The sequence below is a fragment of the Drosophila busckii genome, chromosome 3R, assembly GCF_011750605.1.
Source record: "Drosophila busckii strain San Diego stock center, stock number 13000-0081.31 chromosome 3R, ASM1175060v1, whole genome shotgun sequence".
NCBI classification, from domain to species: domain Eukaryota; kingdom Metazoa; phylum Arthropoda; class Insecta; order Diptera; family Drosophilidae; genus Drosophila; species Drosophila busckii.
The window spans coordinates 9,611,911-9,633,678 of NC_046607.1; the positions used below are offsets into that span (position 1 = coordinate 9,611,911).

A 21,768-nucleotide genomic window follows, 5' to 3' on the forward strand; every position below is an offset into this window, starting at 1 on the left:
ACACACATGCATACGTCGATGTATATGTGTGTGTATGGCATAAAAATCTAACGAACTAGTTAACTAACAGCAGCTACAAAAAAATATATGTGTATACATATATATATAAAATAAATAAATCTAAAAAATAGCAGAGCTCATTATGCGTTGCTAGCTAAGCCACTGCTCATAAATGAAAAATATAAATATACACACACACTAATGCATGCATGCATGCATGTGTCTGTGTGTGCTGCAGGCAATTTCCAATATAGAAAAAGCTGCGCTCAACTATTTGCAACAAACATTGTGTCGCGTATGTTGAATTTTGTGGTTGAGCGCTGCGCATTTTTTAGCTTGTCTGGGGCCGAAGGCTAAATGTGTAGTCGGTGTTAAATTTAATTACAAGTGCTATTCAGATAATTTGCAGTAATTCAAGCTACACATACGTTAATTATGCTTAGAATTTAAGTCTCAGCTTTTGATTGCAGCATTATTTAAGCCTTTCAATTACAATTATTTACAGGTGCGCCCCAGGTGCTGCGTCTGCATCCCTCGATGCACACGATTGCCGTAAAGCGCGGCGAGCCGGCCATCCTCACTATGGTGGTGTGTGCGGATCCCCGACCGAGCCGCGTGGCCTGGGAGTGGGGCTCGCTGCGTCTGGAAGCTGGCTCGGGCATAGGTGCGTATACGTAACATACATACTTGATGCGAACACGAACGAACAAATGTATGCGGACGCGGACACGGACACGGACATGGCATGCGCTTCATTGGGCAGCTAATGAAAATGCAATTAGCTGCTTAGTTGTAGTTTTTCTTTTTCAATAAGCGCAAACTCAATTAACGCCACGCCACGCAACGCAACGCACCGCAACGCAACGCAAAGCGAGCCAACGCATCAAAGGCAGCGCATGTCAGAAGCAGCAACAGCCAAGAGCCTCTGCGCAGGGGTCTGTGCGCTTGAGTGCTCATTAACAAACCTTTTCCGCAAATTTGACATTGAATAAGCTCGCTGCCCCGAGTACGTGCGGCATGCCACATGGCCGCATTGCCACATGCCACCGCACAATACAAGACAGATTACGAGGCCAACAGACCAAATCAGACCCAGACCAATGACACAGTCAGGTACGATGTACTATCTATGCTAGTGCTGGTGGCTGGTGGCAGGGACGAGATCCCAGTGCTATCCCTAGTTCCAGTCTGACGACTTTGACTTCTTCCTACGCGTGTCACTTGTCCGTAATCCTTGATCCAACGGACAGCGACACGCGCGCGCTGCTGCTCCAGCTCGTTTTTCATTCCGCTCTCCCATTCGTCGCTTGACGTTGCAGCTTTTTTTTTTGGCGTGAACTGCTTCCAGTTGCAGCATCGTGGGGCTAACAACAAATCTCGCGCATTAGTCTTCATTTTCAGCTTGTCTGCTGCAGTCTGTAGCAATGCCACGCCCCCCAGCCCCACATAGCGCTGCACTGGCACTGCCATCAATCAGCGCTTTAATTGTTTAATAAATAATAGTAGTTGCCACTTGCGTATTTGCCAATGATTTACAATGACAAATTGTGCATAATTCTGTTCATATTTGGCGCATTAAATTGCCATAAATAAATACACATATTTAATTGATTGCATTTTATTGTTTGTTTGCTCCACTCTAGATCGCTTCCGTGCCGACGATATGCAGCAGGACGGGCGCGAGGACTGCTATCTGTCCACTCTGCATATCCACAACAGCGATGAGCATGACTCGCGTCCATATTATCTGGTGGTTGAGAACGAACGCGGCACCGATCGCCATGCCATACATTTAATTGTGGAGGGTACGTTTGCAGGTGCCTAGTGTTTGTTTTATTTCTTTTACTCCATCCCACACACACACACACGAACACACACATGCATATCATTAAAGCGAATACCTTTGGAAATTATCTGTAAATTGCACAAAGAAATTTAATAGCCGCTGATTTCTGATTTCTCGAAACTTATTCGCGCAATTAATCAAACTTCAAATTAAACATGTTGCATGAAAATAACTCATTAAATATTTTCCTTTTATACGTGTGCATATCAATATTAATATCCACACTCCATCTGATACACAATATATATGCATAATATTCAATTTCATTTATTGCTTGCATATTCGCTGATGCGGCTTTTGTGGAATGCGTAGAACCTTTGGAGATGAGCTACTTGCTGGGCGTCGCGGGCGGCTGCATGGCCGCCATCCTGATTCTGATTTGTCTCTGCATTTATGCCATCAAGAGCAAAAAATGCTGCTTCAAAGGTAAGTTGAGTGGATGTGGCTCGTTAAAAAGTTTAAAGAGCCAGCGCCAGCACATTATAAAAATACCAAAGCAGTCCTAGAATGTGGGCGCCAACAATTAGCAACTGGCACTGGCTTTGGCACTGGCGCTGGCGACTGGCAACAATGCCGCATATTAATTACGAGCGCCACTCAAAGAGAAAATGTCGCAGTCAAGGCCGCAGCAATTAAAGCATTTCTTCATTATTTTCAACCAATGCCGGCCGACGAACTTGGGCGCTCTGCTCATGTTCAGCGCTGCTCTGCGGTCTGCGTGGCCAAAAGGCGACGCCTGTCACACTAATTGCAAGAACACAAAAACTTGCAGCGCAGCGCACACACACAAAGCCAAGCCAAAGCATAAAAATATGAATAGAAGAAAAACAGCAAAATAAAATATAAGAATGCCCCACAAACAAATAGCACAAAGCGTCAGTGGGTGGGCGTGGGCGTGGGGGTAGGAAAACTTTTGGCTTTGCTGGAAACTCAAACTCAAATAAATCTCATAAAATATTCATTAGCGCGTTTGGCGCTGTCAGTGCCTGTGGTCAGTTTTCCTTTTCCGCCCAGGCTCAACACAAAAGGATTCGAAGCGCGGCAGCGACAGCGGCAGCGGCAGTGGCAGAGACTTACTTGCAACAATTTGCTTACCATTTGCATCCAATTTGCAACTGTTGGCGCCTTTAACTCACACAGCGAATGAGAGAGAGAGAGAGAGAGCTGCGGCTTTAAGGCGCCGACTGGCAATTTGCGCAACTTTTGCTGCCTAATTACAAATTAGAGAACCAGCCGCAAACAAAATAAAACCCGCCAAAGTAGCAATACTTAAACAATTAGCTGCAAACGTAAAGTACAAAACACAAACGTAAACTTGGCCTAAAATTTGTTTCAAGCTGAAAATAGCAGAAAGCCCTTGGCTGGCCAATATACAAATCTTATAGTAAATTCCGCAGGCAATTACGCCTTGTTGCTTAGTTGTCAATCAAGCTGCCAATTTCTTACCCTTTAGCCACAAAATTTAAAGCAGCAGCAGCTCCAGTGCAGCTGCCAGTGCTTGTCAAATAATCAAGCGCCATTTGACAGCGCTCAGCACACACATCAAGATAGATCTGTGGCAAAGATCCTTGAGTGCTAAAATTACACAAGTTGACGCCTTTGGCTGCTCAATTTATTTACACATCAATCTAACCAATAAATATATATATGCGCCTACACATTTATGTGTTAAATTTAAGCGTAACTATTGCAAAATAGAAATTCAAATAACAACAACAACGCAGATAGCAAACTCATGTATTATTATTTTTGTTTCCATTGCAGGTTCCCGTGGCTATAAATCATCGGATAAAGACAGGTAAGTTGAAAAGCACTCACACTCTAACACTTACACACACACACACACGCACACATACAGCTATGTATGCAACGCTGCACTATGGGACATTTGATAGAAAAATTTGTCGTTCATCTCTAATGTTAAATTATAAAGAATATTTCAAACTGTTATGGCTCATATCTAAAATGTGAAGACTTAAGAGCTCATACCATCTAAGTGTCCAAAATAAGAGCGGCTATGTGCTATGGCTAATTTTTTTTATATGTAAAATGTTACAAAACTAATACGACAACAGTTTCGACTCAATTGGAAAAAAGTTTAAAAAAATGTATGCATACTAAAACTTAATTTCTATTAAATTCTTCTATAGGAGCAATAGCATATGATTTTTCAAACATTATAATTTCTGTACGTATGAAAGGACTTAAATGTAAAGTCGTGTCGTATATAGTAGATATATGAACTGTTCTAGAAAGATTCAGTCAAGCTGAGCCTCTAATCGATTGTAATGGATTCTCTTAAATTTAATTACACACTATTCATATTGAGATTTATATTATATTTACATTCTGATACATGTAATGTATCAGAAAAACGTTCTGTTTGTTGAATTTATTAAATTTAAATAATCATTAAATAGAAGTAACTGAATATATTCTTGTAGAGACACGCCCATTTTTGTCAAAAATAAATAATATACACTTAGGTATTGAGATTGCCTAATACAATACTCTACAGTTTGATTTAATGCCGCATAATCATATTGAATGCCCCATAGTGCGTTGCACACATAAATTTATTTGTAAAAATCGACGCTGCGCTTGCATAGAATAGCCAACAGGTGGCGCTGTCATGCCAATTTATGCGTTGCGTCTGCTCAGACACACACACGCTCGACTTCCCTTTTCTAATTTTTTCGCTCATAGCCCAAGCACAATGAGTAATGTGCTTGTGTGCGTGTGTGTGTGTGTGTGTGGCATATATAAAGGATTCAACATTGCAAAGTCGCCAAAGTGTTTCAGGCTAGGATAGCAACAAAAATGTTGAGTATTTTGTTTCGTAGAGCAAAGCACGCTACCCAATAATCGCTCACAATTCTACCCGTGTCCACCCCCCCAGCACACACAAACACACACACACACACACACACACACATATTCAAGCTACGCTTGTGGGGCTGTTTAGACATGAATTATGAGGCCATGGCCGTTGTTTTGGCTTGCCACATTGGTGTGCTTGCTTCTCATTTAAAAATTTCCATATTTTGCTTATATAACATGCGCTTAGACGCACACACACACACACAGAGCCACAAAATGTTGCACCAAAAAATTGGTTTTGGGGTGTGGGGCGTGGGGTGCTCGGCACGGAAATGAATTTCGAATTTCCGCTCGCTGCATGTTTGTGGCAGTAATCATTATATATGCAGCCGAGTGCACAAAACTAGCCGCAACGAGTATTCAATTTCATAAAGCTGCGCATCAATCAATGCATAACTGATCGCATTAGCTGGCAAGCGAAAGGGGGTGGGGTGGGGTGTGCCAGCGCTTTAAGCTAAGCGTGGTATTTAATTTCCTAGGCCAAATGTAAACAAGCGCCGGCGGCATGACTCGGCAAAATAAATTGATATTCAGCTAAGCGTCAGCCATGAAATTTGCCAATCAATAGCTGCAAATTACAAAAGCGTTGAGGGGATTGGTGGGGATGGGAATGGCGATGGGGATGGGCGGCCACAATTGTCATACATATTACCAATTTGGAATCTTTTGCGAATAGAAATTTATCGTTTGCCTCTGTTGTTTCTCGCCCGCAGCGAAAAAGCTGATTTGAAATCACGCTCGGATAGCACAAGTGGGCCCCAAGGTGATTCAATTTACACAACGCCCGCCGGCTTTCATCATCACCAGCAACAGCAGCAGCAGCAGCAGCAACAGCAGCAACTACAACAGCAGCAGCAGCAGCAGCAACATGCGGTAAGCGCGCTTCATGCTGCCGCACAGCAACAACAACAACAGCAACAATACCCAGGACATGGATCGCCGGAGGCAATGAAGGTACGCATGGCTGCAATGATATTACAACCGCCCACTAGGGTCTAGCAGGCAGTTGATAATGAAAGCAATGAGCTTCAGTATCAGCATCAACATGAACACCATCAACAACAACAACAACAACAACAACAACAACCAGAACATGAACATACCAACAATAATAATAATAACTGCACAACAACGATGACTGCGACAACAACAACAACAACATCACTGACCAACAACAATACGCTAGAGCTAGCCAAAGGCAACAGCAGCGAGAATAGCAGTGAGAATAATATTAGATTGGGTGCAGCGAGCAATAGCTCGAATAGTCTAAGCCAAGCCAGTACGCTAAATAGTAGTAGCAAGCGTAATAGCAGTAGCAATAGTAGTAGCAACAGAAAAGAGCAGCAGCAGCTGCAGCAACCGATTAGCGAGCTAGAAAACAACATGAACTGTGAACTGAAGCCGCAGGCAACAGCCAAGCTGCTCAACCTAAATCTAAGCAACGAGCCTGAGCAGCAGCCGGCGTCGCTCCCGGTCAGCGGCAGCGCTGAGGACACGCAGCTGCTGCTGCAGAAGCTCAGCATTAACAATCCGTTCTATCGCTTTCGCAAGCGCAGCAACTCGCTGCGTGAGCAGCCGCAGCGCCCACGCCCCAACTGGCGGCGTCATCGCTCCGAGGCAGACTTGCGACCCAAGCGGGCGGCGGCAAAGGCCACGGCCAAGTTGCCGCCCTTGCTGCCACACGCCTACGCCTACTCACACCAACACAATGAAGCCAAAGTTGTAGTTGTATTAGACAATAAGCAGCAGTTAGCCATAAGTAATCCTAGATACGCTAAGACTAGATCCGTAAGCAGCCTCACCGCCCAGAGCGACAACTCGACGGTGATCACCAATCCCTTCTCCATCTTTCACGACGATGAAATACTCACGCTTGGCGTCAATCCTCGCCTGCGCTGTGCCAACAATGCGACACTGCGCCCAGCGCCACGCCCCGCACAACGCGGCAGCAAAGGCCTGAGACGCCTATTCGATAGGCCAACCATAGGCGCAGCAGCAGCAGCAGCAGCAACTGCCAGCAATCCGCATTATTTGCAGGGCGTGCCCGTTTGCCGCTTTGAGCGCCAGGACTTCAATGCAGAGACGCTCGAGCCGGCCGCGGATAAAAGCCGCCCCAAGCTCAGCAAGGCCATCTTCAAGCAGCTCTCGCTGCGCCGCCTGCACAAGCCCGAGCCGCCGCCCGGCTCGCTGCCCAAGCTCAAGCTGAGCTACCGCTATCCCAATCGCACGCAGAGCATACAGAGCATGCGCCTCGCCGGCAGCGGCGGCTACGACGTGCAGCACACTGCGCTGCGTCCGCGACTGCTGGCGAGCTCAGCGCCCAGCAAGTCTAACTACTTTGAGCGGCTGCAGGCCAAGACGCGCCAGGGCATACAGAAGATCAAGGACAAGTGCCGCAACTTCAAGACAGCCAGCGACGCCAGCTGCGGCAGCAGCAGCAACGAACTGAGCGGCTTCCATACGCTGGTCAAGGACGAGAGTTTTCGCTTCATTGGCGACCAGGCCAACATATCCAACTACGAGTCGCGCTGCGCTGCCGCGCACGCCGCCGGCAAGCAAGCCACCATCTACAAGAGCTACAAGTCCGAAATAGACCTGAGCAAGAATCTGCACTACCTGGAGCACTATCTGGAGCAGAACTTTGAGCAGCAGCTGAGCAGCAGCAAGCAGTCCACACAGTCCGTGGGTCGCATACCGGGCGCCCAGCGTCAGGCGCTGGCCAAGCGAGCGCTGGCCGAGACAGCTGCAGCCGAAACGCCGCAGCGCAGACGCCACAAGCGCAGCGCCTCTCAAGCTCAGAAACAAGCGTACCCGAACTATGAGAATCTGGGCACGCTGCCACTGAAGGCAGCAGCAGCAGCAGCCACAACCAAGCGCAATGCACTGCATTCGGACTCTTTGAGCAGCTCGGACTATGCCTCAGTGTTCAGCGGACCCACCACACAACAAAGGACGCCAAAGCAGCAGCAGCAGCAGCAGCAACAAGCAACAACTAACAAGGAGCAGCAGCAGCAACAGGATGAGCATTTGGTCAAACTGCGCTATGAGCATCCCGACAAGATGTGTGAATATTATTTTGATAATCTCAGCAGCTATGCGCTGGCTCTGGAGCAAAGCGAGGATCTGCTGCTGGCCGAGAGCGCCAGCTCAACTCGTTTTCTCTACGATGACGACAACGACGACGACGACGACGATGACGATGATGACGAGCTGGAGCTTGCTGCAGATGCTGCCGCTGCCACTGCCGCTGCAGTTACTCCCAGTGGCATGCGGGATATGCGCATACGTGTTAATATGAATGAATGCGTGGAGCCCGAGCCGGAGTGGTATCGAGGCCAGGAGCAGGCCATGCGCTCGTATCATGAGAATCTGGCTGAGAACAATTTCTACGAATCGCTCAATCAGCATTTGCAGCGACAGGCGAGTGAGCTTGATGGACATGGACAGGCGACAGGCGAGCGGCATAAATCTGTCGCCCATACGCTCAGCGGGGAGAGTTACTTGGCGCACTTTCAACGCAGTCGCAGCGATTTTGAGCGTGCAGAGCGGCACAATGACGAACTGGAGCAGCTGTATGCTGGCGATGAATACTTTGGCTTTGTCGGCGGCAACGACAACCTCGAAACTGTGTCGGCCACAAAGCAGCGGCGCGCGGATCTCATGGAGGCGCATTATGCAGCACGAGGCTATCAGGCTGGCAGCAGCAGCAGCAGCAGGAGTAAGCGTGCCATGCCGCATGCTGCGCTGGCTAATTACAAACGCAGTCAGCCGCACCCAATGCCAAGCAGAGTGGAGCGAGCACATGGCGTATTGCAGCCGACTGTTGCCGCAGGCGGCGACGTGCTTTATGCCACCAGCAGCAAGCAGCAGCAGCCACAACTGAGAGCTGAAATAACAGCAGCGACAGCAGCAGCAGCAATAACACCAACAGCTGCAGCTGCAACAACAATAACAGCAGCAACAACAGCAGCAGCAGCAGCAGCAACTGGGGAAGCTAACGCAGCGCTGGGGGCAACCTTGTCAGTTGAAAATGCAAACACGAACAGAAGCTTAACTAATCGCTACATGTTGGAGAATTTGCGCAAATACTATGCGAACCAGCAGCAACATCCGCCCGCGCATTCGGTCAACTCATCCTCGCTCTCGAATTCATCATCCTCCAACTCGTCCATGTCGCAGCAACAGAAGCTGCTGCTGCCCAGTGCCCAGCAACCGCAAGTGCTGTTGGCCAAGCAGCAGCAGCAGCAACATCAGCAACATCATTTGGTGGCACGTCGCAATTCGAGTACATCGAATGCCTCTTCGACTGTTGATAATTTTGACACTTTCATAGCATTGCGCAATGCAACGGCAACGGCATCAGCCACGCCCACGCTGCCCCAGCAACCACCGCAGCGTCGCTCTGTGAGCAACGCGCCACTAAGCTCAACGTTAAACTATTACGGGGCCGTAGGTAACCCGTACAGCGGCAACAAATTAACGGCAGCCGCAATGTTGTCGCAAGTAAATTCGGCCAGAGTCACGTCGACAGCAACATCATCCAATCTGCTGCTGCATCAGCAACACAGCATGTCCACAGCGAGTGCAACGCCAGCAGCAGCAGCAGCAGCAGCGGCAGCAACAAAGCCAACAGCTGGCAATGTCGAAAACGAGACATTCATACTTGAATATGAATGTTAGCTGCCGATTGAGTTTGCCAGCAATATCGATGCCATTGTCACCCGCAGCATCAGCAGCAGCAACAAGATTGATTTTGCTCACCTGGCGGCAACACAAAATTGCAAATTGCGAAACATTGTTATCTGCCTCTCTGTATCTGTGTATCAATTTGTCTGCCCACCTAGAACTAGTTGAGCAATTGGATTTGTCAACATTTCATGCGACATTTTTGGGTTTTTGTTTTGCGCCCAAAATTACAATTACAATTACAATTACAGTTACAATTACGGGATTGTGGCCAATGACCGTTGGCGCGACTGATTGGCCCCGAATGCGAGGCAATCGATAGAGCCACTATCTATGTTATGTGTGTGTATATATATGTTATACTATATAAGTCTGCTTGCATATACATAATCTATATGTTTACCCCATGCTATGTGAGGAGAACTAAAGCTATACTACCTTAAATGTCAATCTGAGTAGACTAGATTAACGATACTATTATAGTGAACAACTGACAATAAATACGATTCAATTAACAATTGATGCAATTCTTGCAGAACTTATACATACTATATATATGAACTATATTAAAGTGAATTCATTAGACATGTTAATTAGCAAATTCAAGTGCATAAATCAAATTTATAGTTACAGAATTCACTGAGTCCCCTATTCCACACATGCGAGATTATCCTCATCCTACGTAAATAAATGTATGTAAACTAGTGTAACTATTGTAATCCTACAGCTAATGCATTTGCTGAAGTCTAAGGCACAGCTAAGAGTTGATATTCTTTCAATACTTGTTCATTGTTGTTAAGTTTTTTAGTTGAATTGATGCAATGTTAAATTTACTCGCCTGTACAGTTTCAAATGAAAATACAAGCCCAAAAGGAATAACTTTTTTGCAAATGCAAGACAATTAAGTTTAATTGAATACTAGCGAAAAAAAAGCGTACAATAATAATAATAATAAAAAGCCACAGCCACAGAAAGGAAATTAAAATGCTGCCTGCCTGGCTGGCTGGCTGGCTGGCTGCCATTAAAGAGCTCGCAGCTGCAGGAGAACTAAATTCACGACAATTCGTGTGTTTGCGAATGTCAAAGCGCATAAAATATGAAAATCTGTAATTACGCTGAAAGCAAATAATAAAAATGAAAGCGCGAGAGTGCGAACAACATGTTTAATTTATGCGTGCGTCGAAAAGCGAATTACACATAAAAGAATGTTTTACTTTTTTGTTTTTGTGGCGTGTGTGGTTCAGCATAGAGCTTAAATTTTAAGTGCAACATACATATGTAAATACAACTACAACTGATAGGAACATGCTTAAAGTTTATTATGTTTATTCTCATTACTGGTAGCAATCAGCGCCAAATCGTTTCTCCTTGCAACATCTTGCCTTGGCTTTTGGCATTACATGCACCAATTATTACGTATACGTTATATTTACACAAGGCGTAACGCCTGCTCGAGTGCTAGCCGCACCGCTATACGCACGCCCAGCCGTGCCGTGCCGTGCCTTGCAATTATCTGTGTGCGCACAATTTATCTCATTTGCGGTTGAGTTATTTCCGACTGCAGCAAATAACACGCCCGCCTCTCGGCCTATGGAGTCTGAGGCTGTATGCAATATTTTTCTCTCTCTTTTCACACATGCTGCATGCCGCATGCCGCATGCTGCATGCTGCAGGCTGGTGCATGCAGCATGTTATTGTTGGCCAGCCAACACACTTTTCCGCTTAATTTACTGTCGGCCAGCTGCTTTCGCAGGCTGCCACTGTACACAGAGAAGACGACACTATTTCATTTGCTGGTTGACAATGGCAATTGCTGGCTGCATTATGCATATGCCAGGCCGAAGCTGAGACTGAGACGCAGACGCCGATGCAGACGCCTGACTGGGGCTGGTTGCCTGTCAGCGTTGCTGTTGTTTGCTTTACTCGGCCCGCACCCAGCGCAGCCAGCAACGTAACAACAGCCACAATAATTCATTGCATACTTTATGGCTGACCAGCAACTTATCGGCATTTGTAGCCTCCTCGGCAGCGTTGGCCACACGCACACCAACGCATATACGTTAATAAAAGTCAAATTAAAAATTCTGCTCTGTTATATGGACACGCTTTAATAACTTTGACTTCTTGATTTCGTCATGTTCCTTATATTTGTTTTCTTTTCCATTCAACGAAACAGAAATCAGCGATTGTAACGTCTTACAACGAGATAAACATGTGCATTAAAAAAATACGCAAATGATGAACGCTAACGAACATTGAATTGAGAATTGTCTGTTGAGAAGTTTTAAGGTTTAAGTATAGTAAACTTTCGTTAGCAGCATTTAAAATAAAGACTTGAGGGGGGGAAAAAACAAACAATTGTTTACAACAGACTGAACTACAAACTGCTACACACAAATACACTCACACACACATACATACACATTTAAGTATTTGTTACAAAACTAACAAGAACAGCAACAACAACAAGAGAAAACAACTAACTAACCAGAACTGTCGCGTTGTGCGCCACAAAATTTATCTTAACCGTGCATATATATATATATATATATTTTCCCCACTTTCTATATATACCTAAGCCTAAACGTATGTTCGTGTTTACATTTATTTTAAGTAACATATATATTACATACTATATGCAAGAGGCAACCAAAAAGCGCAGCCCAAGCTGCAACAATTATGACTTTATGACTTAAATAATGCTACTTAGTATGTTAACTTAGGTAATACAACTTTTTACATTTCTGCATACGTTTATAATTTTCAACTTGATCTATGCTAATGTTAATTTTAATTTATGTTAATGTTTATGAGATATACTACATTCATTAGTTTTATTTCCAACTACGATGAGATTCGCCAACATTTGGAGCGCAACACGCGCTCAAGTTGATAACACACACTCTACTCTACACCCCCCACACCCACGACATGCTACATTTGTAATAATACTCTCAAAGCAACTACACACCGAAAGAACGTTAATAATATACATATAGTACTTAATATGAATTGCCAACTGAATGTGTCCCCAATTCCAAAATACCATGTAAAAAATCAAAACAAGCAAGTAACCAGTATATTTATCACTAATCCGTAATGATGTATGTGCTCTCTCTCTCTCTCCATGCATTTTGTGTATGAACTCTTTGATAACACACACACACACACTCACACACACACAACCACACGCAACTTGGATACATGTTGAATTTTTAAATTATTTCATACTCCATTTTGTGATCACCTTTGTGTTTGATTTGTGTGTGAAAGCACTGACAGCAAATGACTTGTCGATTGTTTAAACTTTTGAATAACACATGTGTCTTGAAATGAGGACTTACCCTTAATCTTAATAGCTGTGCCAGACTGCAGTCTGCATATGTATTTACATTTGTGTTTGCATTTATTATGAAAATTGCTGTCGTCCTTACACTTTTATTTGCATTCAAATGTGTTTGATTTTCTTCTTTTCTTCGTTTTGCTGTAACCATTTTGCAAGTTCTATTTTGTCAACTTTTGAATCATTTCTGTATGCATATCATGATGCCTTTGCAGCATGTTTTCTATCTAAGTGTGTGTATGTGTGCGATTTGTTTGTTTGATTTTAATAACAAATTTCATTTAACTTTTGCTCATGTACTGTTCACTAAAATGTATGCATTCAATTAACCCCGAGAACCGTTGAATCGTTTGTTTGTGCTTTCTTTTCTTGCCTTTATCTCTGCTTGAGCGAAATATGCAAGGCAGAGCCAACAAAACTCATAAATAAATACCAAGCAACCGGGACACGCACCACAAGCTGGCACAGTGCATAAATCAAAACTTCAAAGTTCTAGCCGACAGCCCGCCCACTTAGTCCGCCCAGCCCGAGCCACACTTCAGCAGTGGGGAGACCTAGCTGACATGCAAAAGTTGCGCAATGGCCTCTGCTCTGCTCTGCTCTGCTCTTGGCTCTTGACTCGAGAGCAGCCGTTAACGCTTCGAGCAATTTGTTAACCGCAGCGTAATTTGCGGGCATCAACCGAAGCATCTTATTGCATCATTACCCAATTTTCCACAAACAAAGCCCGTTGCATGTTGCATGTTGCAAGTCGCCAAGTCGCGTGACAATTTAGAAAAAATTATGCCAACTTCGTCACTTGGCATCGCTCATAGGGCCAGAACTGCCTTCGAAGTGTGCACAACAACAAGTTTCGGTCTGCCGCAAGGCTGCCTGAGCTACAAATTTGGCTAATAACATAATCCAATTAGCTGCAACGAGTCAACAAGTGCGGCAAATGCAAATCTTGACCAATTAACCAAAGTGCAGCCAAAGTCTTGGGCTCAACTGCAGCCTTAAATGGATCAGCCATTAAACTTAAACTTAAACAGTTTCATTGGCAGGTACTTGAAGCTTATTATTGCCAGCACATACACACATACACACACACACACACATGGCATGCACCAATACACACATATACACTGGTGCACTCACTTGGCACTTGAATGCATTGCAAGCGCACTTTTAGTTTTTCTCACTGAAAACTACGACCATGACCTAACTTATTTATTGCAACTTAAATTAACAGACTGTGGCTTTGTGGTCCGATTTAAGCACTTACAGTAAACGCTCGCAAATAACTTACTTTCGAAATCAGCTTTGAGTTCGTCTGCTCAAATTTTCAATTCAAAGAGTTCACAGAACTTAACTTAACTTGAATTCTATTTCAATGCAAATTCGCGTTAACGAGCTTACACTGTACTTTGTACTTTTGCAACAATTTGAATTCCGAGAGACGATAAGTAATGATAGCAGCTCATTCATAGCACACTCGACTTCAGCTGAAGCTTAACCAAACCAGAGGCAGAGTGAACAACAAATCAAACACGTTGCAATGCAAACAACATTTAAAAATAAACAGCAACATTCAGCAATCTGAAAGTGCAATTATCGTAAATAAAAATATTAATATAAATTTTATTCCTTTGCTGTCAGTAATGTAATACATTTTATTTTTGCTGTTGCACACGTCGCTAAAGTGTTGAGTATTTTCATTAACGTTTAAAATAACACGAAACTAATTAAATGCGAGCAAGAAGAAAAAGCATATAAAAATCCCAGCTACATACATTCATACACGCAAATGAGCGCTGCTATCAATAAAATTTTAATAATTATAATTAATGCTGCGAAATGGCAAATGACTTGCATACAGACTCACAAATCACATACATACCATATACATATATTTATTTATTTGTGCATTATGCCCGCAGCTACTTGGCTTTCATGTGTTTTTTTCCCAACTTGCATATGCATACACGGCGTATGAGTTATATTTGCTTGTATTTAAATCTGTGATATCGTGTGTGTGTGTGTTCAGTGTTTTTTTTAACGCATACTATAATACACATTTTGAAGAAAATTAATTTTTGGACACAAGTCAAGCATCATGCATTCATTTATTTTGGTTATTTGCTTTCATTTTGACTTTCCGAACCACACAGTTTGCCCCTATTTATACTTAATGTACTTTTTAATTTAGTTTACTATTGAGCCAAACTTATGCTTTTTAGTTGAAAGTAAAGATATACGAAACCGCGTGTTTGCAGAAGCCAACTAAGATTGAAATACAGTGAGACGCAGTTGGGTCGCAGGATGTTTGTTGAATCTCAAGTGAACTGCAATGTAAATGTATTTAATGCACTTTGTATTTAATTTTTTTGTAATTACTTGTAAGTGTAAAATAAACAGTTATTAATACGCTAAATTATTTGCAAATTTGAATGTAAACAGCAAGTGTTTTTATTTTTAAATTAAACTCTAATTTCTTACCTCATTTTTTGTTTGTTTTATTTTTCGAATTTGAATTTGATTATTTGCGGCTACAACTACAAGCACGAGCACCATACTTTCAGTCTGAGTCTGAGTAATCTTGTTAGCGGTGTTTTGAAAATCCAGTCGAGTTTTCTCAATGCCTATGCTTGGTTGAATAACAAAAACAACAAAAGATTTTCATGTTTTCTAAAATGCATTTAATAAATTTTATTTATAGTTGAACTGAGAGATTTGTTAAATGATTTCTAGCAAGAAAGTATGAACTAAATAAATAATTAAAACACATACAATGCATATAAAATATTTATATAATTACTATTGAAAATTCAGTACAGGTAATTTATAACAACAACAAACAAAAAACGTGAAGGAATGATTTACCCACTAACCCACACACACTCACACACACACATACAACAAGAACAAATTTATAATAAATAAAAGACAACAAAAAAATATATATTTAATTGTGAATGCTCTTAAGCGCGCAAGTGTGTCTGTGTGTGTTTTAATGTGTGTTTTTATTAATGTATTTATTTATTTGTCTTACTACTTTGCAGTTGAATTTCCATTAATATTGCATTGGGATATTATTATTAATATTGATTTTGTTGAATTGTATTCCCATATTTATACGCTCGGCGCCTTGTGCAAACGTTTGGATAATTTTCACATTGTGTGAATGATGAATACATATATTGTACTACTAGCATTACTCTATATATACTCAATAACTTTTCAGTTGTGATTTATTCATGAGCACTGTGCGCTCTCTCGCACACTGGATTCTGTTGTTATACCATGCTAAGGCTCTGTGCTGTGCTTACTCCTAGTTGATTGCAACATCTCTATATACAAACATATGATTTCATAACAAAACAAACATATAACAAACAGTAAGAAAAATACCCGTAGTTGGCAATCAGCAGTACATGCATTGGTTGGACTGGTTCATTATTGATTCAAACACGTTACACATCCGTTCAGCACACACACACACACACACACACACATGTACACTCTTACACTTACACCTTGGCAAATGTGTTTATTGCATATGTTGATTTCTTTACTTGAATACCATAATTACTTTTTATAATTTTTGCATTGCCCTTTATATGATACTCGCTCTCCTTTGAAAGCAAGCCCAACCATAACCACAACCCCAGCCCACTCCACCGACCACCGAACTTCAAGCCACTTCCCCTTAGCAAAGGTAGCAAACAGCATAAAGTAAGATTTAATTTCACATACGTATGCGTGCGGCTGAAGTTCTAGCAAGAACATCTTAAACTTAATTACACTCCAAGCAAACAAAAGAACAAACGAAAACGAGAGCATCAACAGACAAAATTCGCAACCAAAAATATGTGCTGGTCGCATAAAAAAATATTCAGAGCGGGCTTCTCAGCCAGAAGCTACTAAATGAAATGTAAATGTTTTTCCTTTTAGCTAACAAAAAGAAACAGTAAATGTATATACATATATATATACTACTCATACTTACTAACATACATATGTTTGTTATTTTAATAAAAAGTAGGAAATTTTTATACCCGAATGATGTAAATTTTTTCCAACTTAAGTGTATTTTGTTCATTTGAAATGTGTGCAACATTTGCGAGCGCCCCCTTATTTTCTCTGTCTGTCTATATCTCTCTCTAACTCTCTAACTATCTCTGTTGCTCTTTATATATCTGAATTCCGTATATATATATGCATATACCTATACATGTAAATGATATTAATTGATGCTGGATTGACCTTAACTATTTTAATATACGTAACAACAAATTAACAAACTATATTTATATCTAAATAATAATGAATATATATTTATGTATATGATTGATTATGTTTCCTTGCTTTTGATGAACTTTGATGACGTGAAAACTTATAAGCGAATGAACTAAATACGTTACATAAATTCATTTTACTTTGTTATGTACATTGAATTCCACACACATACATACGTATATCTACTACTATCAACACTTAAACATTAATTATAAAGATCGCCGAAGCAAATTGTTGACGTTCCTTCCTTCGCTCGCTCGCTCGTGTTCGTTATCGCTCGCTCGCTCGCTCGCTCGCTCGTTCGTTGGTTCTGCTGATGATCGTGATTTGGCATAACAATTATATCTATATATATATATATACTATATACTACATATACATACATGCATATATCGTAATACTTGTAACAAGCTCATTTGATGGCCTGATTAATGATTAACATACTAATATAATAATTTGTATTGTGGTGCAACCGGATTATATGCGAACGTTTCTTTGGATATTTTATTTAGATACAATTATTTACCTACTTGTACACACCATATATACTTACTATATATACTACTATATATTAATCTTTATGAAGCGACTGAATCATATTATTATATATTACCTAGTCCATATATAGTGAACGCATCATCCAATGCATATTGTAATTTTTAACGGAATGTTCTGTGATAAACTGCGAAGCGCAAATGTGAATCACACACCAAAAACCAAACACAAGCCCAACCCACACACACACACACACACACACACCTTAACAACTAATATAAACTCAAATTAAACTTACTCTGGAAATTCTTACACACTCTAGAGCACACAAAACATATTTTGTTAATTGTACAAATCCTTTACACACACACACACACACACACACATACTTATGCACACACGCACTTGGAGCACAGCAGCAGCATCAGCATCTGCAGCAGCACGTAGAGAAGTTTTCTTTTCCCGCTATGGATCATTTATCACGCATAACAACCCGTACCACACGGCGCATACTTAATGTTGCCTACCGCTTTTGCACCACACCACACCAACCGCAAGTGTTTATGGCACTCGGCGCAGCATCAGCAGCCGCCACGCCTTACTCATTATAAATTAATAAAGCCAAACAATTAATAGTGTATCCACGTTTAATTTAAGTTTGCAAATTAATTAATACGGCACACAGCAAGAGACAGCACTGAAGCCTACACACACCCACGCACACACACACTCACTCGTGCTCGTATGTCCTAATTTACTTTTTTTTCAACCTTGTTATACGTAAAATTTAACACCCTTAGCGTTTCTAATGTGCACCACCACCCGAACCTCCACCCTAAAGTAATTTGCATACAACAAAGTTTGCCTTGCGACTCTTCTCTATATTTTGTTTTATTATTTTTTTTTGCGTTTTGCATTTCGTGTATGTGAAAAAGTAGCGACCACACAGTTTGGCAACTTTTTAAATATAATTTGAGTTCTTTTTCCAACAGCAATTTGAGCAGCAGCACCGCAGAAAAAAACACAAAAAGAAAATAGAATATAAAATCAGCTACTAGAGCTTTAATTAAGCATTTCACCTGCAGCACTCTATAATTATTGCAATTTAGTTTTAAATGCTCATTTTTCTTTTACTATCACACAGCTGAGTTTTCAGTAAATGCAAGAAAAAAAAAAAAAACCACTAGATTATAATTTCATTTGGGTTCTTTTGTTTCACGCTATTATTAGTTTGCCTGGCACTAATGCATTTGCTGCTAGTTTGAGCTGCTCCGCACCCCAAGCAGCGGGTCACCCGCCTTTAGCACCAAAAGCACTTAGAACTTGCCATATCCTGCACTAATATCAAACACTTTCTATTAACGCTATGCGCGCTATGCACCGTGAGTAGCTGCACGCTTTTAGATTATAAGCCACGCTTAAGTCACAGCAAGATAACAAATTTTAATTAAGCAGCACCTGTGTGACAAACAAAGCTCGAATAATACGTAAGTATGTATGCCTTATTAATGAAGAGAAACGTGTGCTTATTGCTCATACGCCCCATGTGTGTGTGTGTGTCCAGCATTGTTCAATTTATATAAACTCTCGGCTGTCCACTTTGAACTCAACGCTCAACGCTTCATTGCACACAAGAGCAATAAGTTTGTATGCATACTATACGCTTGGCATTAATTTTATATCATCTTTGTTGAACGTTACTTTCAGCATTTGCTTGCTGCTCCACGAACGAGAACGGGAAATGCAATATTGTTGAACGTTAATAAATTTTATTATTGTTATGGCATGTGGCCTTTGTTTCGACCTCTGCGCACATGCACATGCTTGTCCGTTGCGTCTTTGGCTGCATTACATCTGCATGCGGACGGACGGACGGACGGACACTGAGAGAGAGAGAACGCACACATTTATTGTATTTCGTTTTAAGTTCAACGCACCGTAAATTTTCAAATGGATTTATGTGGCACTGAGTCGCAAACCATTCCGTGTGTCGCTTCATTCGGCACTCTCATAATTTATTGCAGCTGCATTTCCGCAGCGAGTGCGCTCTGCTCTCCTGTTGTCTTTAAGTCTTTAACATAATTCACGCTTAACTCAAAGTTAGATTACGGGGCAGGCATTAAAAGGCATTTAGTTAGATGAAGCAGAGGGGGCTTACAAGTGGCCGGCTTGCGGCTTAAAGTTTTCTTTAGGCCAGTTAATAAGCGCTCAACAATGCAACACAAAACGTGCGACGTGCAACTTGAGAGCATAAACTCTCGGAACTCCTGCCTGTGGCAGAGACTTGCTTTTTTGCCGGCAATGCAAAACTAATGACAGCGCTGGCAAAACGAAGAAACAATACGCGCATAAATTACGACGAAATTGCATAGCAATGGCTAAGCGAGTACTAAGCACAAACAAAGCCACACACAGAGAGAGAGAGAGAGATAGAGAGCGAGACAAAGGTAGCGACAACACCCACAAAAATCTCGGCTGACACTAAAGTGTCGCCAGAGACAATGAAAAACGCATGCGGCAAACAATGGCGCATCAAATTACAGCAAACAACAAACAACAAGTAGCAGCAGCAGCAGCGGCAGCAGCAGAAGTAGAAGAAGTAGCAGCAAATTGCAAAAGCAAAGGGTACTAAGCAAGAGTGGGATAGAGAGAGGGAACTGAGCAGCTTCAACGATTGCCAAAAATTGTTTGCCTACGCGTGGCAGACTGTAAGCTTAACTTTGCATTGTCATGGCTTTTGTTTAAAAGTGCCACGGCGTATACGCAATTTGTTTTCACATACACAAACAGCGAGCGCCATGTCTGTCTGCTGCGTGTATCTGTCTCTCTCTCTCTCTCTCTCTCTCTCTGTGTGTGTGTGTGTGTGTATGTCTATTGTAATTTGGCGCTATTATTAAAAATCCTTTATGATGTTAGCGACAGCAGCAGCAGCAGCATCAGTGGAAGCAGCAGCAACCGCAGCTCAGATTTCAGTTTTAGTAAACGCATTTCGTGTGCTCTAATTGCACCATTAAAAGATGACAAACGTCGACTCAGACTGCCGCTGTGGCGGCTTCACATATCCCAAGACTAAAGCTGTGTACAAAATACGCAAGAGCAGGGCATTTAATATGGTTTTTATGCGTTGCCATTTTCGACTCTTTCCCTTGCCTGTCTTGGCTGCTCGCTTGCACGGATGTCATAAATGGTCTGCCTTATACAGTCTGCGTGTCTGTGTGTGTGCCCGTGTGCCTGTGTGTTTGTTCTAAAGAAAGCTGAGAGCTAAAAGCAAAGCAGAAAAAACACTATAAATGTTATTTATTTGCTCGCATAAGCAGCAGTAGTTATTGTAGTGCAGCAACTGCAGGTGTCTTTTATATCTTAATATGCTTAAAGCAGAGCATGCCGTAACACAAATTTGCATTTTATTGCGTGTGTATAAACTAAAGGCAACGCAACTGCTTAAAAATTACACTTTACTTCAATAGAGCGCATAGCTTGGGGTTTACTTCTGCTTCAATTGCGTTCAAGCAACCGCCGCTATGCCTTAATCTTTCTTCAATTGCGTGAAGCGAAAAGAAATTGAAGCCGCTACTGCTGCCACTGCCACTGCCACTGCCACACTCAGCGCTTAATTAGCTTAAAACCACAGAAATGCTGGCACAGTTCCTTTCGCAGTGCTGCCTTATTGAAAAATTAAACTTGCAATAAAATTGAATGAGTTTGCGCTTTTTAATAATAAAAAAGGAAAAGCCAACCGCAGCCAACTTCGAAATACCCTTTGCCCAAGAGCATTGAAGTAAAGCGAAGAAGAATCATTCATTATTTTCATTCATTAATTAAAGCTTATGTTGGCAATAAAAGTGAAGCTCAATGCTAAAAGAAAGAATGTCAGATACAACTGAGAACACATGACACATTAAGGTAAAAACTTAAGCTCCATAAATACAAGAATATATAAGTTCATATTCCATGGTGATCTACTAATAGTATGTTCAACAAATGAACTTGCAAACTGTAACAGTTTAAACAAGAAATTCCATTCTGCGTCTTAATGTTGAAAACTAGCAGTACTAGTACTTAAGTAAAAAAGTATTCACCTTAAGACTTTTAGAAGCTTTTAGTCTCAGCCTACCTTTGTTTCATTTTCATAACTGCCAAAGTGTATAAACAAAAAGGAAAGCAAGAACGCGAAAGCTACCCAACTAATGCGTACAATTTAAGCGCAAATTTGTGTTCATAATCACAATATTCTTGGCCG

The 21,768-nt window shown here is 41.9% G+C and overlaps 1 protein-coding gene across 1 annotated transcript in view; it reads left to right on the plus strand.

Moving 5' to 3' along the window:
- Positions 1–21,768, plus strand: part of LOC117134631 (irregular chiasm C-roughest protein) — a 67,517-nt gene that overhangs the window by 37,265 nt on the left and 8,484 nt on the right. The window contains 5 exon segments of the mRNA XM_017992223.1: positions 506–664; positions 1,644–1,817; positions 2,159–2,272; positions 3,611–3,644; positions 5,440–5,680. Of these exon segments, the coding sequence (XP_017847712.1) occupies positions 506–664; positions 1,644–1,817; positions 2,159–2,272; positions 3,611–3,644; positions 5,440–5,680 (722 nt within the window).